The 19,476-nt window shown below is 38.4% G+C and overlaps 1 protein-coding gene across 3 annotated transcripts in view; it reads right to left on the reverse strand.

Annotated features, from left to right (window-relative positions):
• Positions 1-19,476, reverse strand: part of LOC117420878 (replication factor C subunit 1-like) — a 31,692-nt gene that overhangs the window by 2,817 nt on the left and 9,399 nt on the right. For 2 of the 3 annotated variants that reach the window (XM_059032630.1, XM_034034595.3), the window contains 17 exons: positions 17,837-18,078; positions 17,076-17,153; positions 15,000-15,077; positions 14,135-14,225; positions 13,807-14,018; positions 13,563-13,670; positions 12,276-12,455; positions 11,959-12,063; positions 6,189-6,474; positions 5,527-5,636; positions 5,162-5,276; positions 4,256-4,344; positions 3,646-3,783; positions 3,412-3,507; positions 1,028-1,126; positions 508-662; positions 176-293 (listed from right to left, as the gene is read on the reverse strand). In XM_059032630.1, coding sequence (XP_058888613.1) covers positions 176-293; positions 508-662; positions 1,028-1,126; positions 3,412-3,507; positions 3,646-3,783; positions 4,256-4,344; positions 5,162-5,276; positions 5,527-5,636; positions 6,189-6,474; positions 11,959-12,063; positions 12,276-12,455; positions 13,563-13,670; positions 13,807-14,018; positions 14,135-14,225; positions 15,000-15,077; positions 17,076-17,153; positions 17,837-18,078 — 2,300 coding nt within the window. The remainder of the gene's footprint in view (positions 1-175; positions 294-507; positions 663-1,027; positions 1,127-3,411; positions 3,508-3,645; positions 3,784-4,255; positions 4,345-5,161; positions 5,277-5,526; positions 5,637-6,188; positions 6,475-11,958; positions 12,064-12,275; positions 12,456-13,562; positions 13,671-13,806; positions 14,019-14,134; positions 14,226-14,999; positions 15,078-17,075; positions 17,154-17,836; positions 18,079-19,476) is intronic. The other variant, XM_059032629.1, reaches the window with a different exon arrangement.

The following is a 19,476-nucleotide window of genomic DNA, read 5'->3' on the forward strand; positions in this document are numbered from 1 at the left end:
GAAAAACACTCAAACGTGTTCTGGAACAGATTGAGGCTTGTATGTTAATAAATTCTGAAGGTTATATATGTTGCAAAAGCCAACCTATGCCAAGGGTAAAGCTTGAAGTGCTGCTGTTACAATTGTGCAGCAACAGCATTCAGCCCACGCTTCTAAAGAAGGCTTCATTTCTTACCTGTGTAGGTAACAATGTCCAGGTCTGTCTGGAGCGAATCTGCCTGTCCACTAGATCTCCATCACAAATACTGTCAGCAGTTCTACTCAAGAGCATCAGGTGTTTTTTTACATTGCCGCTAACATAAGAAAAGAAAGTGAACCAATCAAAACCGGACAGCTTTGAAATACAAAACTGGCAGAATTCCTGACATTAGAGCATAAACTGCCATTTTCCAATTTCTTTTTTATTCTAAATCTAATATCTCTAGGATGAATTTGTACAGAGGTGTTACTTGTGTATCAGTTTATCCTTCTAGGAAATGGCCTTTCTGTTTCAGCACTAACACTCACCCCGCTGCAGCCGGCCTCACATGGACATAGTTTTCTTGGACAAAGAGAGGTGCCAGAGAGTAGTCATGGAAGAAGAGATCTGATTTGTCTATCAGGGACATGTGAGCAGTTTCATCACCAGCAGCAAACACCTTTCGGCACACGTCAAAGGGGCCCTGAAAGACATGTATTTGGTTCCTTCAAAAAATAAATAAGTATCTACTCAACTACAGATTTAATACATGAAAAAAAAGACTTGACTTTTCTCTATGTACCACCTCTAACTGAGGCTAAATTATTATTTAACAGCTGAGTATGTCATGATTAATTATCAGCTGAGTAAGAAGCACATTTCCAATAGTAAAGAGATCCAAAAGTTATCCCTCATAATGTCAACATCTTACTGCTGCTAAATACAATGACCACTTTAGACAGCAAATTCAGACATTAGTGTAGTCCTTTTTTTTAGCCACAGCACGTTAAAAGTTGAGCATGCTAAAAAAATCCCCTTCTACCACTTAATGAATTCAAAAGTGCTTACCATCTTAACATCCTTTCTGGCCTTACTGGCATCGCTTTTGGCCTGGTCATAAGTAAGCACTTTATCCCGGGCAGACCACATACTGAGATTGTGAAGTACCTGGAAAACATTTAAAAATATACATTGTTTAAGTAGATATTTATAGAAACAACCAATAAATAAGCCAATGTACTAGCTACAAGGAATGAACCTCATAGTGCATACAGTGCTTATCAATGCCCGGGGACAGGTCATGTTGATTTAAGGGTATTTGAGACAGAGAGCTTGGCATTTAACTCTGCTGGTAACACAATTTGAACTTCCTGATAATGTGGACAGTCAGCTGTAAACTTATGACACCAAAGTCACCATAAACAAACAAAGGAACTGCAAAACAGCAATGAGTGGTTTCTTTACTTCCCATTCATCAGACTGGCTACAGCTTGGGTGGAATGTGCACTGAACCTTCCCTTTAGGGATGTCATGCTCAGGGCACTATTGCAGAGGGTACAGTGGGGAATGACATGCATATATCAGCATGTGTCATTATGTAACAGTAACAGGAAGTTAACCACGTAAACAGCACTAACACCTGTTTTCATTCAGAGATGAGTGAGGAGAAGTAAGAAAAAAAAAAAACTAAAAACTGGCAGGAATCTGGGATCCACTGCCAAATTGCAATTAAGATTCAGATTACACCTGAAATTAGATTGTATATCAAATAAGTGAACTTTAACTGCTAGTTTCACAAACCCAGAGATGCCAATACTTGAGAGTGGACAAAACAGCACCTGCCAAGCAAAATTAGGTCAATGTTTTTTTTTTGTTTTTTTGACAAGTCAGGATGGTAAAATAGGTCTGTGAAACTTGATGCTTGTAAATCAGTCAAATAAAGTTGAGGTAAAATATATTTCATATATTATATTTCTTTTTTTTTTTAATAAATGTTGTACAGCATGTCTTTTCTTTTAATGTTCTTGTCCCTTTGGATCTCAAATGCACCTTGTTTACATCAGAAAGTCACTCCCTTTTAATTGTTAAAGGTCAAAAAAGAACTCTGTACACTTTCAATTGGTCTTGTTCTATTTTTGTGGCACCTTCCCCTGTTTGAGCTTTAATAATAACAATAACAAATAATAATAATAATAATAATAATAATAAACATTGAACCTACAAAAGAAACCAAACAAAATACTTTCAGTGCAGAGCTCTTGAACTTGATCTAATCATCCACTCTTTTGGACCTATTTGCAATACTAAGCATTTAATATTGTAAATGTTTATTTTAAGCACAAAGTTGACATTTTCTGCTTCTTTTTATGGTACCATGGGAAAAAATGTAAAAGAATAGAGTGCTAATAAAAACAAACACTAATTGTTTATGTCGTGTAAAGGTAATAAAAATAAAAACAAAAAACTTAACTTAAAAAATAAGCCGTGTACAGCTTAAAACAAATCTTGAAGTTCTGTTAATAAAAAAGTTTAAAATGACCTCTTGATTTTTCACTCTGTCTTCTATGGGAATCAAATGTCTGGCAACTTCAAAAGATGCTTGTTTAAACATGGGGTATATTTTATAATTCACTGGATCACCAGGCTTGTCTCCATCAACATCAGGTCACAAAGAAAAAGCTGTAGTTACTGCGACAAGTATTTATTATGTCTACATGTTTTCTGCAGAGAACATGGCTTTCCAATGACTTCTATCCTCTTTCATAATCAGCGGTTCACATAACCGGTACGTCGCAGGTACGCATGCGGACCAACCAAAAAAAAAGCAGACTTAGTTACTGTTGTTTAAGACGCAAGCATACCGCAAGAGACAGTGCTCACGGTTTGAAGGTGAGCTATACATGCCTAATGTATGGATTATTCCAGGAGGGGGGGGGGGGGGCTACAGGCTTTGTCAACAACGTCCGTGCTCAACCCCGCCTACCCCGCTCGCTCGCTCGCTCCACAAGTGAAACAGAAAATAAATATATATGGATCTTAATTTTTCACCAGCACCTTCCTTCCATTCTCTTATTTTCACCATTTTCTGCAATGTGAACTGCAGAACTGCACCATAACTGTTTAATTCACAGTACTTGTTTGTGGACCAATGAAATTATTATTATTATTATTATTTATTTCTTAGCAGACGCCCTTATCCAGGGCGACTTACAATTGTTACAAGATATCACATTATACATTATTTCACATTATACAGATATCACATTATTTTTACATACAATTACCCATTTATACAGTTGGATTTTTACTGGAGCAATCTAGGTAAAGTACCTTGCTCAAGGGTAGAGCAGCAGTGTCCCCCACTGGGGATTGAACCCACAACCCTCTGGTCAAGAGTCCAGAGCCCTAACCACTACTCCACACTGCTGCCCCACATCCCTGCAGTAACTGACCTGTCTGATGTCCTGGTTAGCAGCCAATATGATTTCATTTAGAGCCGGGGGTGGGACCTTTAAACCTTCTTTGAAAGCAACAGACATCATGGCACCCTGGAAAACAACAGTCATGGCTACAGATACAAAAAGGCACCAAAACTATGCACATGTTAAAATGTATTTGAACACAATATGTAATCCAAAAGGGTTTTTTTCTATGCTATAAAGTAACCCCCACCTGTTGTTCCCTACCTTAATCTGCTCCACTCGTGGCCTCTGGAAACGCAGATCAAAACAGTAGTTGACCAAAGATCTGATCTTTTGGTGATTCCGATCATTACACATACAGATAATAGGGATCTTTGTGTTTCTAATAAGACCGATCAGTTCCTGAAAATAGCAGAAAACAAAAGCATTTAAGCCCCAAAGCAAAATAAATATATAGAGTGCATATAGAGGGTGAGACGCTGTTTTAGATCAGATGAGGTTGATGATAAAGTGTCAATAAAGTGTGGTCAATATCAGCTTACAGCTCCCTGAAAGTCAAAGTGATGTATAAACCCAGTAAACAGTTTTCCATTAAATACCATTAAAACCATTCTGTTAAGTCTCATTTGATCTGGAGATCTTCCATTAAGACCATTTTAGTCAGTGACTTTTGTAGTTTGTATAGATTGCATCACTGCTTGAAATCCTTTTTTTTTTTATTGGCCAAATCAGCTGAACTCTCAGTACGTATCTCAGTATCATGCATGCATGGGCACAGTTGTCTGGTAGTCATACTGCTGGGTTTCTGCATGCCTTTAATGAAATATCCTTAAGGTTTATTCACATTGTGACAATACTTTCATAAGTTTGTTACCTGGATTCCACCTCTGTCTTCATTGCCTGCCATTCCATCCACCTCATCCATGATCAGCACATGTTTGTTACTCACTGTGTGAGAGGTGCCTGGAATGGAAAGAAATTCAGCTTTGAAACACATCAAGGAAGTGAAGAGTATCCAGAAATAGGCAGAAGTCTTTCTCAAACAGGGGGTCCACAGGCAGTTATAATATTGGGCTTAGTTTATTTTGGTCTTAGCAGTGTGGAGTAATACAGGAAAGGCACACAATATCAGCTTAACCCTTTGCAGTCCTATGTCAGACCAGGTCTGACATTACAATTTTTCCTTTCCGGTCCGATGTTGGACCCTGTACGACATCATCAAAAAGACGTCAAGCATAGGTCCCTAGTCGTTTTTTCTCCGGAAAAAGCCGAGAAAAGCTTTCAATGGCCGAGAGAAGCCGAAAAAACAAAACCGGAGGCGGATCTGAGCAATACGCATAGTCCCTTTACCACAGACATAACACGGACATAAACAAACAAGATAGCTGCTTCCGCATCCAGCGCTCAAAGAATATCACAGACATTTGCCAAGCTTTTTGAGATGTTAAAGTAATAAAATAACGACTTGGATTGCATTATTGAGGAGATTATTTACTACTATGAAGAGATATGTGATAAATACAGTGGGGCAGGGCTGGATATGCAGTACTGAGTGTCCTGTTGATATGCAGTGCCTTTTAAACCTGTTTTACTGTGAATAAAATTACTTTTAAACAGCGTGTGTAAAATAAACAGCTTGTGTGAAAATAAATTGGACCCGACGTACCTAACAGGCACTGAATAAATGGACCGCAAAGGGTTAAAGATGATGTTATGTTAATGTTTGCAGTACTTCCCGAGTTAATTATTGCTCACTTGTATTTCCCAGACAGTAAACTACCTGAATAGAAGTTCTTGATGCTGGTGTTATTCAGTGACTCAGCAATCACCACCTTCAGGCTGTTCTTACTGCGGGTGCAGCTGGCGTTTTGCTCCACGTAGCTGAATCCCAGCTCCTGAACCAAGGAGAGACGGAAATTAACCAAACATCTAAATAACCAGTCAACAGACTATTTTAAAATGGATTCATTCACTACTGATTTAGAAGCACCACATAACTTAGTGGATAACAACTGTTTAAAAAGATTTACTGAATCGAATCATTGTTAAGATGAGTTTATCTTTGTTTTATCGGAAACATTGTCAGAGTGTCAGCAGGAAAATATTTTCACGACTGTTATTACTATTGACTACTATTCCACTCACCTCACAGACCAGCGCTGCAGTGGTCGTTTTACCCACACCAGGAGGACCCGACAACAACGCCGCCTTGAAGGTGGAGCCATCGTCTTTTCCACCGAATTTACTGAATTTTGCTGTTTTACACAAAAAGAATTAACCGAGGTGCATTAACAAGAAGTGACAGGCTTATTTTGTAAATGCAAGCTTATTGCAAATATTAGGAACTGAATCACAGAGAAACCACTGTAGTGCTGTGGCAGCCATCTTTGGTCCCAAATTAATATTATGGTGGAAACTTGGCCACGACATTGTAGGCCAAGACCATCAGAAGTAATTTCAACCAGTACAAATCCTGATAATGTGTAGATTTGCTCTATCCAGTGTTGGGGTCAATACTGTTTTTTCAATTCCTTTTTAAAATCAATTCCCAATTCCAATTCCTTCGAAAGGAATTGCAAGTTATATTTTAGAGACATAATAATTGTTGCGATTGTTCAACTGCTTTCATTTAAAGCCAATGTAACTGACTAATTTGCTCATTTTAACAGAATACTGCTAATTGCAATGTTGATCAGCGATGTGTTGGAATTGGTTACAAGGAAATGGGAATGGGAATTGGAATGGAAAAACAGGAAATGACCTCAACTCTGGTTCTATCTTTGTTGAGATGGTTCGATGTACAGTACCTGCAGGCTTCTTGTCACCGGCAGTGTTGTGGTGCCAGTTGCGGAGCCAGCGTAGGAGCTTGTTGGCACAGCTCTGGTCTCCCTGCTGTCCGATGATGTTCTTCAAGGAGGTGGGCTTGTACCTGTCCACCCAGAGCAGGCTCTCCTCTTTGTTTTCACTCGGGGCCGGAGGCTCCACCTTCTCCAGTGATTTCTGTTCGAAGGACAGGCCTTTCTTCGGAGGGGTGGGAGTCTTTCTCTTTGCAGACTCTGCTCGCTTTGGGGGGGTGGTCTTTTCTGGTGTATTCTATTTTCATAGAGAGTATAATCTTTAATGACATTGAGAAGAGGACTGTGTGATTTTAGTATTTTCAATTTTTTATTTTTCACTGCTTTATAAAGTAATACCTTTGACTTTCATACAATAGTACACCTTTGTGTTATTAACATGGACAAATTGGCAGCTAGAAAACAACAGGAAAAACTAACTCACTGGTCCCCACTGGGTTTTGTATAATTCATTTGACCAGCTGTTAAAACAACATGGCAATGAAACTTTTTACAAAGAATACAGCTTTGTATCAAACATTAGGACAATAACTTAAACTGTACTGTCTTTATACAGAAGAAACAAAAAATGTCGTTTTCTGACCCTCTGCTATCTTGCCTAGGTTCACACAGCAGTCAGTTTTCAGAACTTTTTATTAAGCTTAAGGGTGTCTCAGGGTTCTCCCCAGGCCTTTTCAGCCGGACGTGTTGCCCGGCTAACTGAAAAACCCTGAGCCGTCCATCTTGATGATGCTACTGTTTCTTTAACGATAAGGATTGATTGCACTGCGCATGCTGGGTGAAAAAAAATCTCGGGTTGTGACTAAAAGAAAATTCAATGTTTTAAGTGCATGATATATATTTAAATATTATATAGTACAAATACATTTAGTCTCTTCAGATCTGTAAACTTGTGGAACCTTTTGCAGCACTGGAAACATCGAAATAATAAAAATAATAATAAAAATAATAATAATAATAATAATAATAATAATAATAATAATAATACTCAGTTTTAATAGTTATTAATGTTAACACCACATCATGCTGAAGGATTCTTTGTGACATATACTGGTCATATTCCGCTGTTGTTGTTGTTGTTAACATGGCTATTATGTTCAGTTTTAAAACTAATGCTGTAGTACAGCACTGCTATTACGTTATGGACTGTCGCAATAACTACCGTAAATTCAAACTGAGCCAGCTGTGTTTTGACGGCAGTCGCAAAAGACATATGTGCGTTCGTTTGGTTGTAACAATAAAGTGCCGTTCCTGATCACTAAATTCTGTCTTGTGAAAACATAACAATGGCATCCAAGCAAAGCATTGTGTGGAATTTCTTTACCAAGCAGGAGAAAATGGAATTTGCAAACTCTGCCATGGAAATATTTCATTCAAAAGGAGGTAGCACACTTAATGTGCGCCACATTATTTTATTTATTTGCTTATTTATTTTTAAATAAAGGCTACATATTTTATCTTTTTGGTAAAAAACTATATCTGCGCAATAACTGTAGATAAAGCATTCCGTATTGGAATCCACACGGTTATTATTATTAATGGATCACAGAGTTATCACTGACATAAATCCAACAGGATGTTGTTTTATTTCTGATTTTGTTCCCGAGAAGAATAGTTGCTGCAGTTCTTATTATTGAGCTGTACTTGCCGCTCGCTGTGGGTTAGTGTTTTCTGTAAAACATTGATATCCTGTCAGTTAAGAAAAGATTTAAATCATGCAAAGCTTGTTTTAACGTTGTCTTTATTACGCCGGCCAGAGACCCACACTCCACTTACTCACTCGCTCACTCACAAAAGTATTTGGGCACCCTTAAATTAGTATTTTGTGTGCCCACCCTTTGATTCCTTTACAGCTTGCAGATTTTTTTTGTATTTTGAAACAAGTTCCTGCCATCTTTCCAGAGATATTTTTGCCCATTCTTCAACACATACAGCTTTGAGTTCTGCAATCGATTTTAGTTTCCTTTTTGCAACAGCAGCCTTCAAGTCAATCCACAACACTGCGACAGGATTCAAGTCTGGGGACTGAGTTGGCCAATCCATAACTGTAAATCGTCCTTTTTTTCAGACTTTCCTTTGTAAACTGAAGAATGCTTAGGGTCATTATCCTGATGAAATACAAACTTCCATCCATTAAGCCTTCTAGCACTGGGCAACAAATGAGAGTGCAAAATGTCTTGATATTTTTCAGCATTCATTGATCCTTCTACAATACAAAGGTCGCCAGTTCCTGAGGAAGAAAAACAAGCCCATATCATCACACAACCTCCACCACGTTTAACACTGGCCATGATTAACTTTTCTTTAAATTCTTCTCCTCTCTTCCTCCAGACATATTGTTGCTTTCTTGGTGAAACAAGTTCTATTTTGGATCCGTCTAACCATAAAATTTGGTTGAAGAAATCATCAGGCTCTTCAAGTATTCAATGGAAAACTCCAATCGCTTTCTTTTGAGTATTGTTTTTAACAAAGGTTTCCATCTTGGTTTTCACCCATGGATATTCACCTTGTTAAGATATCGTTGAATTGTTTGCTCGTGAATGTCTTGACCATCTTCTCTCAATTCTTGTTCAAATCTTTTGCAGTAATCCAAGGATTTTGCCGGGCTGCTTGAACAATGATTCTTCCAGATATTGCAGATATCTTTCTTGGTCTTCCACACCTGGATCTAGTTGAAGTAGTTCCTGTTCTCCTGCGTTTGTCAATAATAGTCCACACAGTGCTTTTCGGTAAACTGAGTCTTTCTGCTATTTTTCTGGTAGTTTCTCCTTTTTCGGTTAGTTGTATCACTGCCATTTTGAGATTGTTGGTGTACCCTAGTTTTAACCATTTTTGTTGCTTTTTTGAATCACAAATTTCCAATTTATTTTTCAGCACTTGATTATGTATTTATTTATTCTAGAATTATCATCAGGTGTTGGTTTTCAATCATGATAATTGTCAAAAATTAGCAATGAATGGGTTTCATACGAAATATGTTGATTGCCCAAATACTTTTGTCAAGCAGGATGGATGGACAACGACACCTGTGCCTTCTGCTAGTTCTTGTTGTTAGTTCAATGCTTGTCTTCTTTCTATTCCTTAAGGGTATTATCTTCAATTATTGTTGGACAGCTTTTTGGGTCTTCCAGTCCTGGTTTTGTCAATTACAAATGACGTTTCTCTGTACTTCTTGATTATGCTTCGGATACCACACCTTGAAAATCGAGTGATGCGAGCTATTTCACTCAATGATTTTCCTTCTTTATGCAAGTCAAAGGTTGTTATACTAGTAGAAAACACTAGTGGACGCTTTGAGTAAATTGTTGATGCTCATAATGTAAAGTAGAAAAATGCAACATGTCTAAGACTTTTGCACAGCAGTGTATGTGTATATACATATATATACAGACATGCTCAAATTTGTTGGTACCCTTACAGCTCATTGAAATAATGCTTCATTCCTCCTGAAAAGTGATGAAATTAAAAGCTATTTTATCATGTATACTTGCATGCCTTTGGTATGTCATAGAATAAAGCAAAGAAGCTGTGAAAAGTGATGAATTATTGCTCATTCTACAAAGATACTCTAAAATGGCCTGGACACATTTGTTGGTACCCCTTAGAAAAGATAATAAATAATTGGATTATAGTGATATTTCAAACTAATTAGTTTCTTTAATTAGTATCACACATGTCTCCAATCTTGTAATCAGTCATTCAGCCTATTTAATGGAGAAAAGTAGTCACTGTGCTGTTTGGTATAATTGTGTACACCACACTGAACATGGACCAGAGAAAGCAAAGGAGAGAGTTGTCTGAGGAGATCAGAAAGAAAATAATAGACAAGCATGGTAAAGGTAAAGGCTACAAGACCATCTCCAAGCAGCTTGATGTTCCTGTGACAACAGTTGCAAATATTATTAAGAAGTTTAAGGTCCATGGTACTGCCAACCTCCCTGGGCGCAGCCGCTAGAGGAAAATCGACCCCAGATTGAACAGAAGGATAGTGCAAATGGTAGAAAAAGAACCAAGGATAACTGCCAAAGAGATACAAGCTGAACTCCAAGGTGAAGGTACGTCAGTTTCTGATCACACCATCCGTCGCTTTTTGAGTGAAAGTGGGCTCCATGGAAGAAGACCCAGGAGGACTCCACTTTTGACAGAAAAACATAAAAAAGCCAGACTGGAATTTGCTAAAATGCATATTGACAAGCCACAATCCTTCTGGGAGAATGTCCTTTGGACAGATGAGTCAAAACTGGAGCTTTTTGGCAAGTCACATCAGCTCTATGTCCACAGACGAAAAAATGAAGCTTTCAAAGAAAAGAACACCATACCTACAGTGAAACATGGAGGAGGCTCGGTTATGTTTTGGGGCTGCTTTGCTGCGCCTGGCACAGGGTGCCTTGAATCTGTGCAGGGCACAATGAAATCTCAAGACTATCAAGGCATTCTGGAGCGAAACGTACTGCCCAGTGTCAGAAAGCTCTGTCTCAGTCGCAGGTCATGGGTCCTCCAACAGGATAATGACCCAAAACACACAGCTAAAAGCACCCAAGAATGGATAAGAACAAAACATTGGACTATTCTGAAGTGGCCTTCTATGAGTCCTGATCTGAATCCTATGGAACAGCTATGGAAAGAGCTGAAACTTGCAGTCTGGAGAAGGCACCCATCAAACCTGAGACAGCTGGAGCAGTTTGCTCAGGAAGAGTGGGCCAAACTACCTGTTAACAGGTGCAGAAGTCTCATTGAGAGCTACAGAAAACGTTTGATTGCAGTGATTGCCTCTAAAGATTGTGCAACAAAATATTAGGTTAGCGGTCCCATCACTTTTGTCCATGCCATTTTCATTTGTTTTCTTATTTATAATATTATGTTGAATAAAAAATCAAAAGCAAAGTCTGATTTCTATTACATATGGAATAAACAATGGTGGATGCCAATTACTTTTGTCAGTTTCAAGTTATTTCAGAGAATTGTGCATTCTTTGTTTTTTGTGGAGGGGTACCAACAAATTTGAGCACGTCTGTGTGTGTATATATATATATATATATATATATATACACTGTATATACATATATAGTGAAAGATTTCACTTGTTTTCACTTACCAACACATTTTAAAACGTTCGTTGCCCCTTTAAAACACTTGACACAGGAAATGAAAGTTCAGCGCTGGAGCTCACTTTTATTTTTCAAATCAAAATAAACAAACAAACAAAATAAATAAACAATCTAGCTCTGTTTGAGCACTAACTAAAACATACAGGAACGCCCTTCCTAGTACGGGACGGATACCCCGTTTACCCGTAACAAACAAAACACACGCTTTACAAAGCTAAACACAGCACAATACTTACAACTTGACTGCTCGGACACAGAGTACTCCTTTCCATGTCCTTCTACTCAGCAGCCCCGCCTAGACTGACTGCTGCCTTTTTATTTCTGTCAGCTGGCTTCAATTTACAATAATTGCCAGCTGAAATTAATTAACAAATAATAAAACAATTAACACATACTAGTTTTTAGCAGGGAGGATTTTTAACCCCCTCCCTGCCGTGTTACAATATACATACACACACACACACACACACACACACACACACACACACACACAATACTATGACAGCTGAAATCAGAATCCATCTCGCTGAGAATATCCTTGCAACTTAAAATATTTCACATACTATGAAAGGGGTGAATCAAAAGAAAACTGTTCAATTTCCTTCCAATCTTACCTCAGCTTGAGCAGCTATCTCATACTTGGATCTCTTGCCAGGCTGTTTGCGAATCAGATCCAGCAGGCCATCTTCATCAAGAATGTTGGTCCCCAAACTTTCTGCCTAAAATTAGCATCACTGATTATTATAAAAAAAATTAAATTAGGTTGTAACACGCTATAAATAATTCAACATGTTCTTGCAACTAATGACAGATTGGTTGATTGGATTACAGACCATAATCCAATCACCACTTAAACCAGAAGAATAGACTTTCAACCTTGCAAACTGGTGCCATGGCATGGCCAGGCTCTGAAAGCATATTGAACTCTTACTTTTTCTGTTTTGGACACACCGCTGTCTCTGCCCAGCACCAAATAGTTTGTCTTCTTGCTGATGTTTCCGGTCACTTTCCCACCATATCGCTCGATGAGGGACTTGGCATCATCTCGTTCCATGGACTCCAGGACCCCCGTCAGCACAAACGTCAGCCCTTCCAGGCAATTGTCTGCACCCTGAAAAACACAAGGTACAGGCCTACTGTACAGTTATGCGAAAAAGAGACTAAATTTGCTTAAATATGACAAACTATAAACAAATTATATTCTGATTAGATTTGTCTGGAATATGAAGAAAAATGAAAAATGTATCTGCATTTTTTTAAGCCAACATAGAAACATACAGAGCAACTCAGAAAGACTTAGAACCATACAGTGTGTGTTTATTCTTTGTATAGAAGTACCTAAAGATAACCTAATATAATTATGTTAAAAAAATGTATTAGTTAAAAAAAAGAACATTTCTCCTGTGGTACTTTGTAACACTTCTTAGTTAAAAATAGGTATCCAACATAGCTGAAACATATTTGAGTTCTCAGCCAGCACAAATTAGAGTGCTCCCACTGCTGCTCTCAGTGGGGTAGCGATGGGTAGTGACTGACATTCTGCCTCCTCTGTACTCCCCAAAAGAAAATACCTGGTCCCTCATACGTTTCCTGGTTGTAGACAGCACACTCTGACAACTGTTTTACAAATGAATGCAATAAGTGGCTGCTGCAGCATTTAGTGCACAATATGCCCAGGAGAAAGAAGATGCTGTGAATATATCATGAACAGCACTATCATGAGTAGAACAAAAACTACATGGAATCAGTTAAGTGATCATACCTACCAAATATTCAAGTCTTTAATATCTTTTATACACATTTATAGTAATAAAACTAGAATAGATCTCACTGCCAGACATGGTGCGCTATGATAATCAATAATAATGTAGCATCAATAAAGACATTAGTGGATGGTAGGAGAACAGTACTTGTTTAAATCACCACCATTAAAAAGGCGTCTGCTGAGTTCTGGAGCAGTGATGAGCAGACAGGTCACAAAGTGATCTTACACATCAGAATGAGAAAAAAAAAATACCATTTATAAAATTGCTGGACAATCCATCTCTAGGTTTCTAGCATTTGAGTAAGTCAAGTTCATGACTGTGTCCTGTTTTTATTAAAGTACATCAATTTAGGTCAATAAAAGGTGTAAAACTAAGACATTTACAATCTGGATTGTAACTTTGCATACTCCCAATCGACGGGATATTCTTGAATTGATAAAAACATTTCTTACTTTGGGTACTTCTTTTGATCCAAGTGCTCTTGGACCATCTCTGTTCAAGTAGCTGCGATAGGTCTGCAAGTACTGTCGCTTTTTTTCTGAGTCTTCAGGACTTTTAGACTAGAAAAATCAAAATCAGACAAGTGGTTCCCAGGTTGAATGACTTTTGCTTGTTTAAATACCCTTAAGTTTTTCTGCAGTCTTCCATACTAGTTATCAATAGCGTTTGATTTGAACTGCAGAAAATAAATTTTACCTCTGATTTTTTGGGAGAAATTTTCTCTGTTTTGGGGGTGACCATCTCTTCTTTTTTGGGTGAAATTGTCTTCTCTTTCACTGATGTTTTCTTTACCACTTCCTTTTTCGATGTTTCTTCTTTCTGTTTTATAAGCACCAACTTGGAGCTGGCTTTGATGGGTGAGGGTTTCTTGGGAGGGGGGTCCTTTGAACCAACATCTGACTCTTTGGCTTGAACAACAAAATAAAACCAATGTAGAAAAAAGATACATTTAACACATTTTCATTAAAAAAAATCTAAAAAAAAATCATAAATATCTGATATACTCTCAGAATGAAATTGGTACCTTCTTGTTTGATAGTGCCTCTGTCTGGTTTGACTGGACTCTTAACAGGCAGAGATGCAGATGGCTGCTGATCCTCAGAGTCCTTTCTTGCCTGTGTGAGGACAATTATAAAATGAGCCCATTATATCTGTGTCACAAAGACGGCCAGAGTGGGTGGCGTCAGACCAGAAAAGGAATACACAGACAGAGACGATGGTGATGATGAGCTGAGTGCAATGGCTGCACTCAGCGTTTATTTAACAAATAAAAGGGTTGTAAACAGCACACAAAACAGGACACGGCACTATAGCCAAAATAAACAGACAGACAAAACGGATTAACACTAAACAAACGGTGCACGGACAGACAAACGAAACACGGTGAGTGAGACAGTTATTCACTTTTATATTTACGTTCTTTCTTATTATTTAATTTCTCCTTCTCCACACTCGTTCTCCACTCACCGAACACCTAACCACAAGTGACTAAAACGTGCATCTATATATACTGTCGTGCTGGGATTCAATTACTAATTAATTACTCACTTGAATCCCAGCACGTGAATTCATTACGTGCAACCCCGTGCCACACATTATACACATTTTATCTGCACGTGAAGTGATGTGCCATCCTCGTGCCTAAATATAATTATACACTTTAAACACACGTGAAACACAGACCCGTTTATATCCCGTGTACCAATCTATACACCAACATTAACACACGCACGCAACACACAAATGCACACAGGGACGGGGCACTTTGCCACAATCTGGCACATGACAGGAGTTGAAGCAGATTGTTAGAACATCACCTTATCTTTGTGCAAACTCTGAATACCCTTTGTTGCAGTAGTTCAGCTTTCCGGGCAGTCACCTTACTGTACCTTTTTGGATTGTGGGGGCTCATCTAGAATCGCCAGTGTCCTTGCAAAATCCTCATCTTCACGAAGCTGTCTCTCCAGCTAGCAGGACAAAACAAAAACCAAAATGCTCAATTTATTTTTTTTTAGGTTAAGTTAATAATCATCATGTAACTGTCTAGACTTTCCAAGATAAAACCTTAGCTCAAAAAAACATCAATAAAAAGTGTAATCAAATTTGGCTATTGTAAAGGTATAGCTTTCATTAGCACAGGCAAGAACTCATGAAAAAGTAGGTCATCACATTCAATAAGTTTGTAATGCGTCAACATAAAGCCATAATGTGACTGCTTTTATACGGTTTGTTTTATTAATCTGTTTTTTGCAGCAAAGGTAATAAGCTGTCCAGGTCGATTTGTGTGACATATTGTTTTCTACGCTTACAGTATTACATTTAAAGCCTTTTAACCACATAAAAAAACAGGCTCCAGCTAAGCTACCCTCCAACCTTTTGTAACTCAATAATTGTTCCTTTTTTATTATTGCTCAGATAGGACTTTTGCAGGACTAGAGCCGGCCTTTGCTTATATATGAACACAAAGCAGACTTTGGGTAGCCTATTCATATCACATGACCAATTTGGTTACAGAGCTCAGTAGACACTCCCATACTTGAGCGAGAAAATGTAGAAAGTGCATTCATAATTAAGCTTAATTTATCATAATTACCTTTTCTTCCTGTTAATTAATAACTAAGCAATAAATATAAAAACTACAAGTTTTATGATCGATAATGCTGGCGACTTGGCATATTCAGCCACCATTATTTTGCATGCAATGATATACATAGCTACAGAAGTGTGCGTCTTTACATTAAAATGCTGATCATTTCCTTTAGCTGCTTATTTTTACACACTGTGGCAGGGTGCCCCGACCCTGTGCTGACTTTGTGTTTTATGTTGGATGTGGTGGGTGATTGTTGGTGTATATATATTGGTGCACGGGATATAATGTGGGATATGTAATCACATCACATACAGATTAAAATATGTAGTAGTAAGTGAGCACAGGGATTGCACAAATTAGTTCACGTGCTGGGATTCAAGTGAATGAAGAATTAGCAACTGAATCCCAGCACAGCTGTACCTATAGATGCACAAATCACTCACTCACGGTTGGTGTGTTCGCAGTGGAGAATAGGAGAGAGAGGGAGTGGAGAAATAAAAACTAAGAGAAATTAAAATAACAATTGCTACTCGTGCTGGAAGGACCAGCATGACACTTGTTTGGGGTTCGTCCACTGTCCTTTTGTCTATCTATTTATTTTGGCCAACGTGCCGTTTGTTTTGTTCAGTGTTTTGTTTAAACGTTTTATTTGTTCATTTAACAAACCGGTGCAAGCAGCGCATTCACTGTACAACTCTGTGTCATCCAGTGCCTGGTCTGACGTCACCACACAAGCAATCCATGACACACACACATAAAATACTGTTCTCATCCACAAATATTAAAGATTGTTGACACACCATAACATTAAGTCAAAATAGTCAATAATATAGTTTTTTTTTTTTTTTTTTTACTATATACCATAAAATTGCTACTATGCTGCATTGAAAACAATAATATTAATAAGAAACACCTGCTACAAATGAAGGATTACTGTATATCCCGGTAGCTCTTCCATTCTGAGTGCAGGCTATCGTTCCATAAAAGTATAAATATATATTTATAGAGCCACATTATTTCCGTATATGCCTTTTATCTGACAAACAGTAATACATAATAAATCATACTAATAATTTGTAATTTAGCAAGCCAAATCGTAGTAACAAGCATTCAACCACCTTTGGTTTTTATGTTTGGGGTATTACTTAATTATATGTATCCTTCCCAACAAGCAATTCGACACATTTTAGGCCTGCTTTTCAGTCACATATGTGAACGCGCAAATGCGCCTTAAACCACAAATGTGAACAGGGTTGCAAACCTAAATATGCGGCGGCCCTGAGGGGACCCGAGGCAGCCCAGCAGTGTGAACGGGGTCTATGTTAGAGATACAGATTTTTGTTATGACCTTTTTTATTTTCGGTTCAGTGCTTACCTCTGCATCCTCATCCATCTGAAGCTGGCGGGCAATAGCCTCATCTTCATTAGTGGAGTCATCAGTGCATCCTGTGGGCTGCCAGAAAGCATTTCAGTAGGGTGCTTCTAATGTTGCACCCTGTGTGTTCTGGCTTCAGTAAAACCAAAAGAACAAATTCTACAACGGGTCTGCAGAGGAGCCATTACTTGTATCTGTAATCTGAGCAGTAATCATTTTGAAAGGCCATGTATTTATTGCACTCAGAAAGTGACCAGATAGTGCTTTATAAAGTTGGCAATGATTTTGACCATTGTAAAGTGAGTATGAGTAGTGAACTTTCTACTTGTGTATTATTTGTTATGGATTTGTGTTTATACTTACTCTGCACTTTTGCAGAGTAAGTATAAACATGCATGCAACTATGGAATAGAATGTACTTGTCTTTTCTCCTGACTGTGTTCCCTTGTCATGCCCCCCTTGTAAATGAGGCTTAGGTCTCAATGTGTCCGATAAACAATCTTTAAATGTTTAAATGTTAACAGAAACAAATACCAGACCAGTACAGGACACATAAAACATACAGGACACCCCCTTTTCCTTAGAATATAAGCTTGTAACCACTACCCCCAAATGTTCTTTGCTGTTTAGAAGAGGGTCCATGGGGACAGCATGCTTCATGTACAGTATCTACACAATGCCCTTCATATGGCAAAAACCTCCAAGACTATGGACATTAAAAGCAGGACTTTTTCTCATTATTTCAGCATGGGTCTACTTACTGCTTTTCTCTTTGTCGTAGCCACTAGCTTTTTATGTGACCTCTGCACACTGCTGTCTCCAAAGTAATCAAACACTGATGTAGGAGTGCATTTCACTGGAGTCACTGCTTTAGGAGGAGCTGGTTTAGCAGGGGGTTTCACTTCGGCTGCTCTTCCAGTGCTGCCTGAACGACTGGAAGCAGACAGGCCATTCTCTTTGCGTTTCGGGGGCTGTTTTAAGGATTCAAAGTTATCTTCTTCATCTAAACAGAAGAAAAATAAACACACACTTGCACCTCAGTTGTTTTAACCCTTTGCGGTCCTGTCGGACCCTGTCCAAAAAGACGTAAAAGCACAGGTCTCTAGTCATTTTTTTTCTGGAAAAAGCAGAGAAAACCATTCAATGGCCAAGTGAGACCAGGAAAGAAAAGGGGTAGATCTGAGCAATACACATAGCCCCGGCACCACAGAGATAACACGGACATAAACAAACAAGATAGCTGCTTCCGCATTCAGAGGTATGTGAAAAATACAGCAAAAAAGGGGTGGGGCAGGGCTGGAGAGGAGTACTGAGTGTCCTGTTGATATGCAGTGCCTTTTAAACTTGTTTTACTGTAAAAAATACTTTTAAACAGCGTGTCTAAAATAAACTGCGAGTGTGAAAATAAATTGGACCTGACGTGCCTGACACGCACTGAATAAATTGACTGCTAAGGGTTAAACAAACAACCTTTCTAGATGATACAAAGAAGGCCACCAGGTTAGTCCCATTTGATCATCTCCTAAAAAATAGAGAATGACCTTAACAGCCTCCAGTGCATCTCCTAGTGCATTGTTCGAATGGAAACATGGGGCTTCGCAGTGTTGAAGGTTTCTGTTATTAGCCCACTCTAGTTTATCAGTTGTTTGTCACAATACTGTACTTAACACACGTCTGTGGGCTCCATCTGTCATTATCCACCGACAACCAATTCTTTCTGGTGATGGTTTTCTGCAAACGTTGCCATTCCAGGAACACCCAGTAGAATAACTGGTCAGTGACGCTACTACTATCCTGCCCCTTGTGAAGTCACAGATGCCCTACTGATTCTCCGTCATTGTTGCCCGTATTGTTTCACGCGACACATCACATAACAGGGATTTTCTATTTTTACAGTCAGTGTAGTTTAATACAATTTTAAAGAAATGTATTACATTGTTCCAAGCTGGATCACGCTGGTTTCCAGACAGTAATTTTAACCGGGAAGTCAAAGTCAAGGTCACTTTACAAATTCCTCATTGGTGGTAGCACAGCAACATTACTTGCTTAGTACACTTACCTGCAGATACTACACTAGCAGTAAACAGGAACCAAATCTAATCTTAAATGAACTTCGGTCCATGATAAAGTTCATAAATCTTTCATGTGTTTGATATGACAGTTGACCTGTCCTCTGAACTTTACTTAGTATATGTATGTGTTGCTTATAGTGATCTATAATGGGGAGCTGCAAAGCTTATCTCCGGATTTTAGATAAAAGCAAGGTCAAGTTGTCATTTTGTGTACAGTCACTGAAAATGTATGTTCTGATGTATGAATGTGTATTTTTGCCACCAGAAGTGGGCAGGGCTAAAATAAGAAGTACCCTGAAAAGCAAGTATAAGCAGTAAGATCTGTGCCG

This window comes from Acipenser ruthenus, chromosome 1 (assembly GCF_902713425.1).
Source record: "Acipenser ruthenus chromosome 1, fAciRut3.2 maternal haplotype, whole genome shotgun sequence".
NCBI classification, from domain to species: Eukaryota; Metazoa; Chordata; class Actinopteri; order Acipenseriformes; family Acipenseridae; genus Acipenser; species Acipenser ruthenus.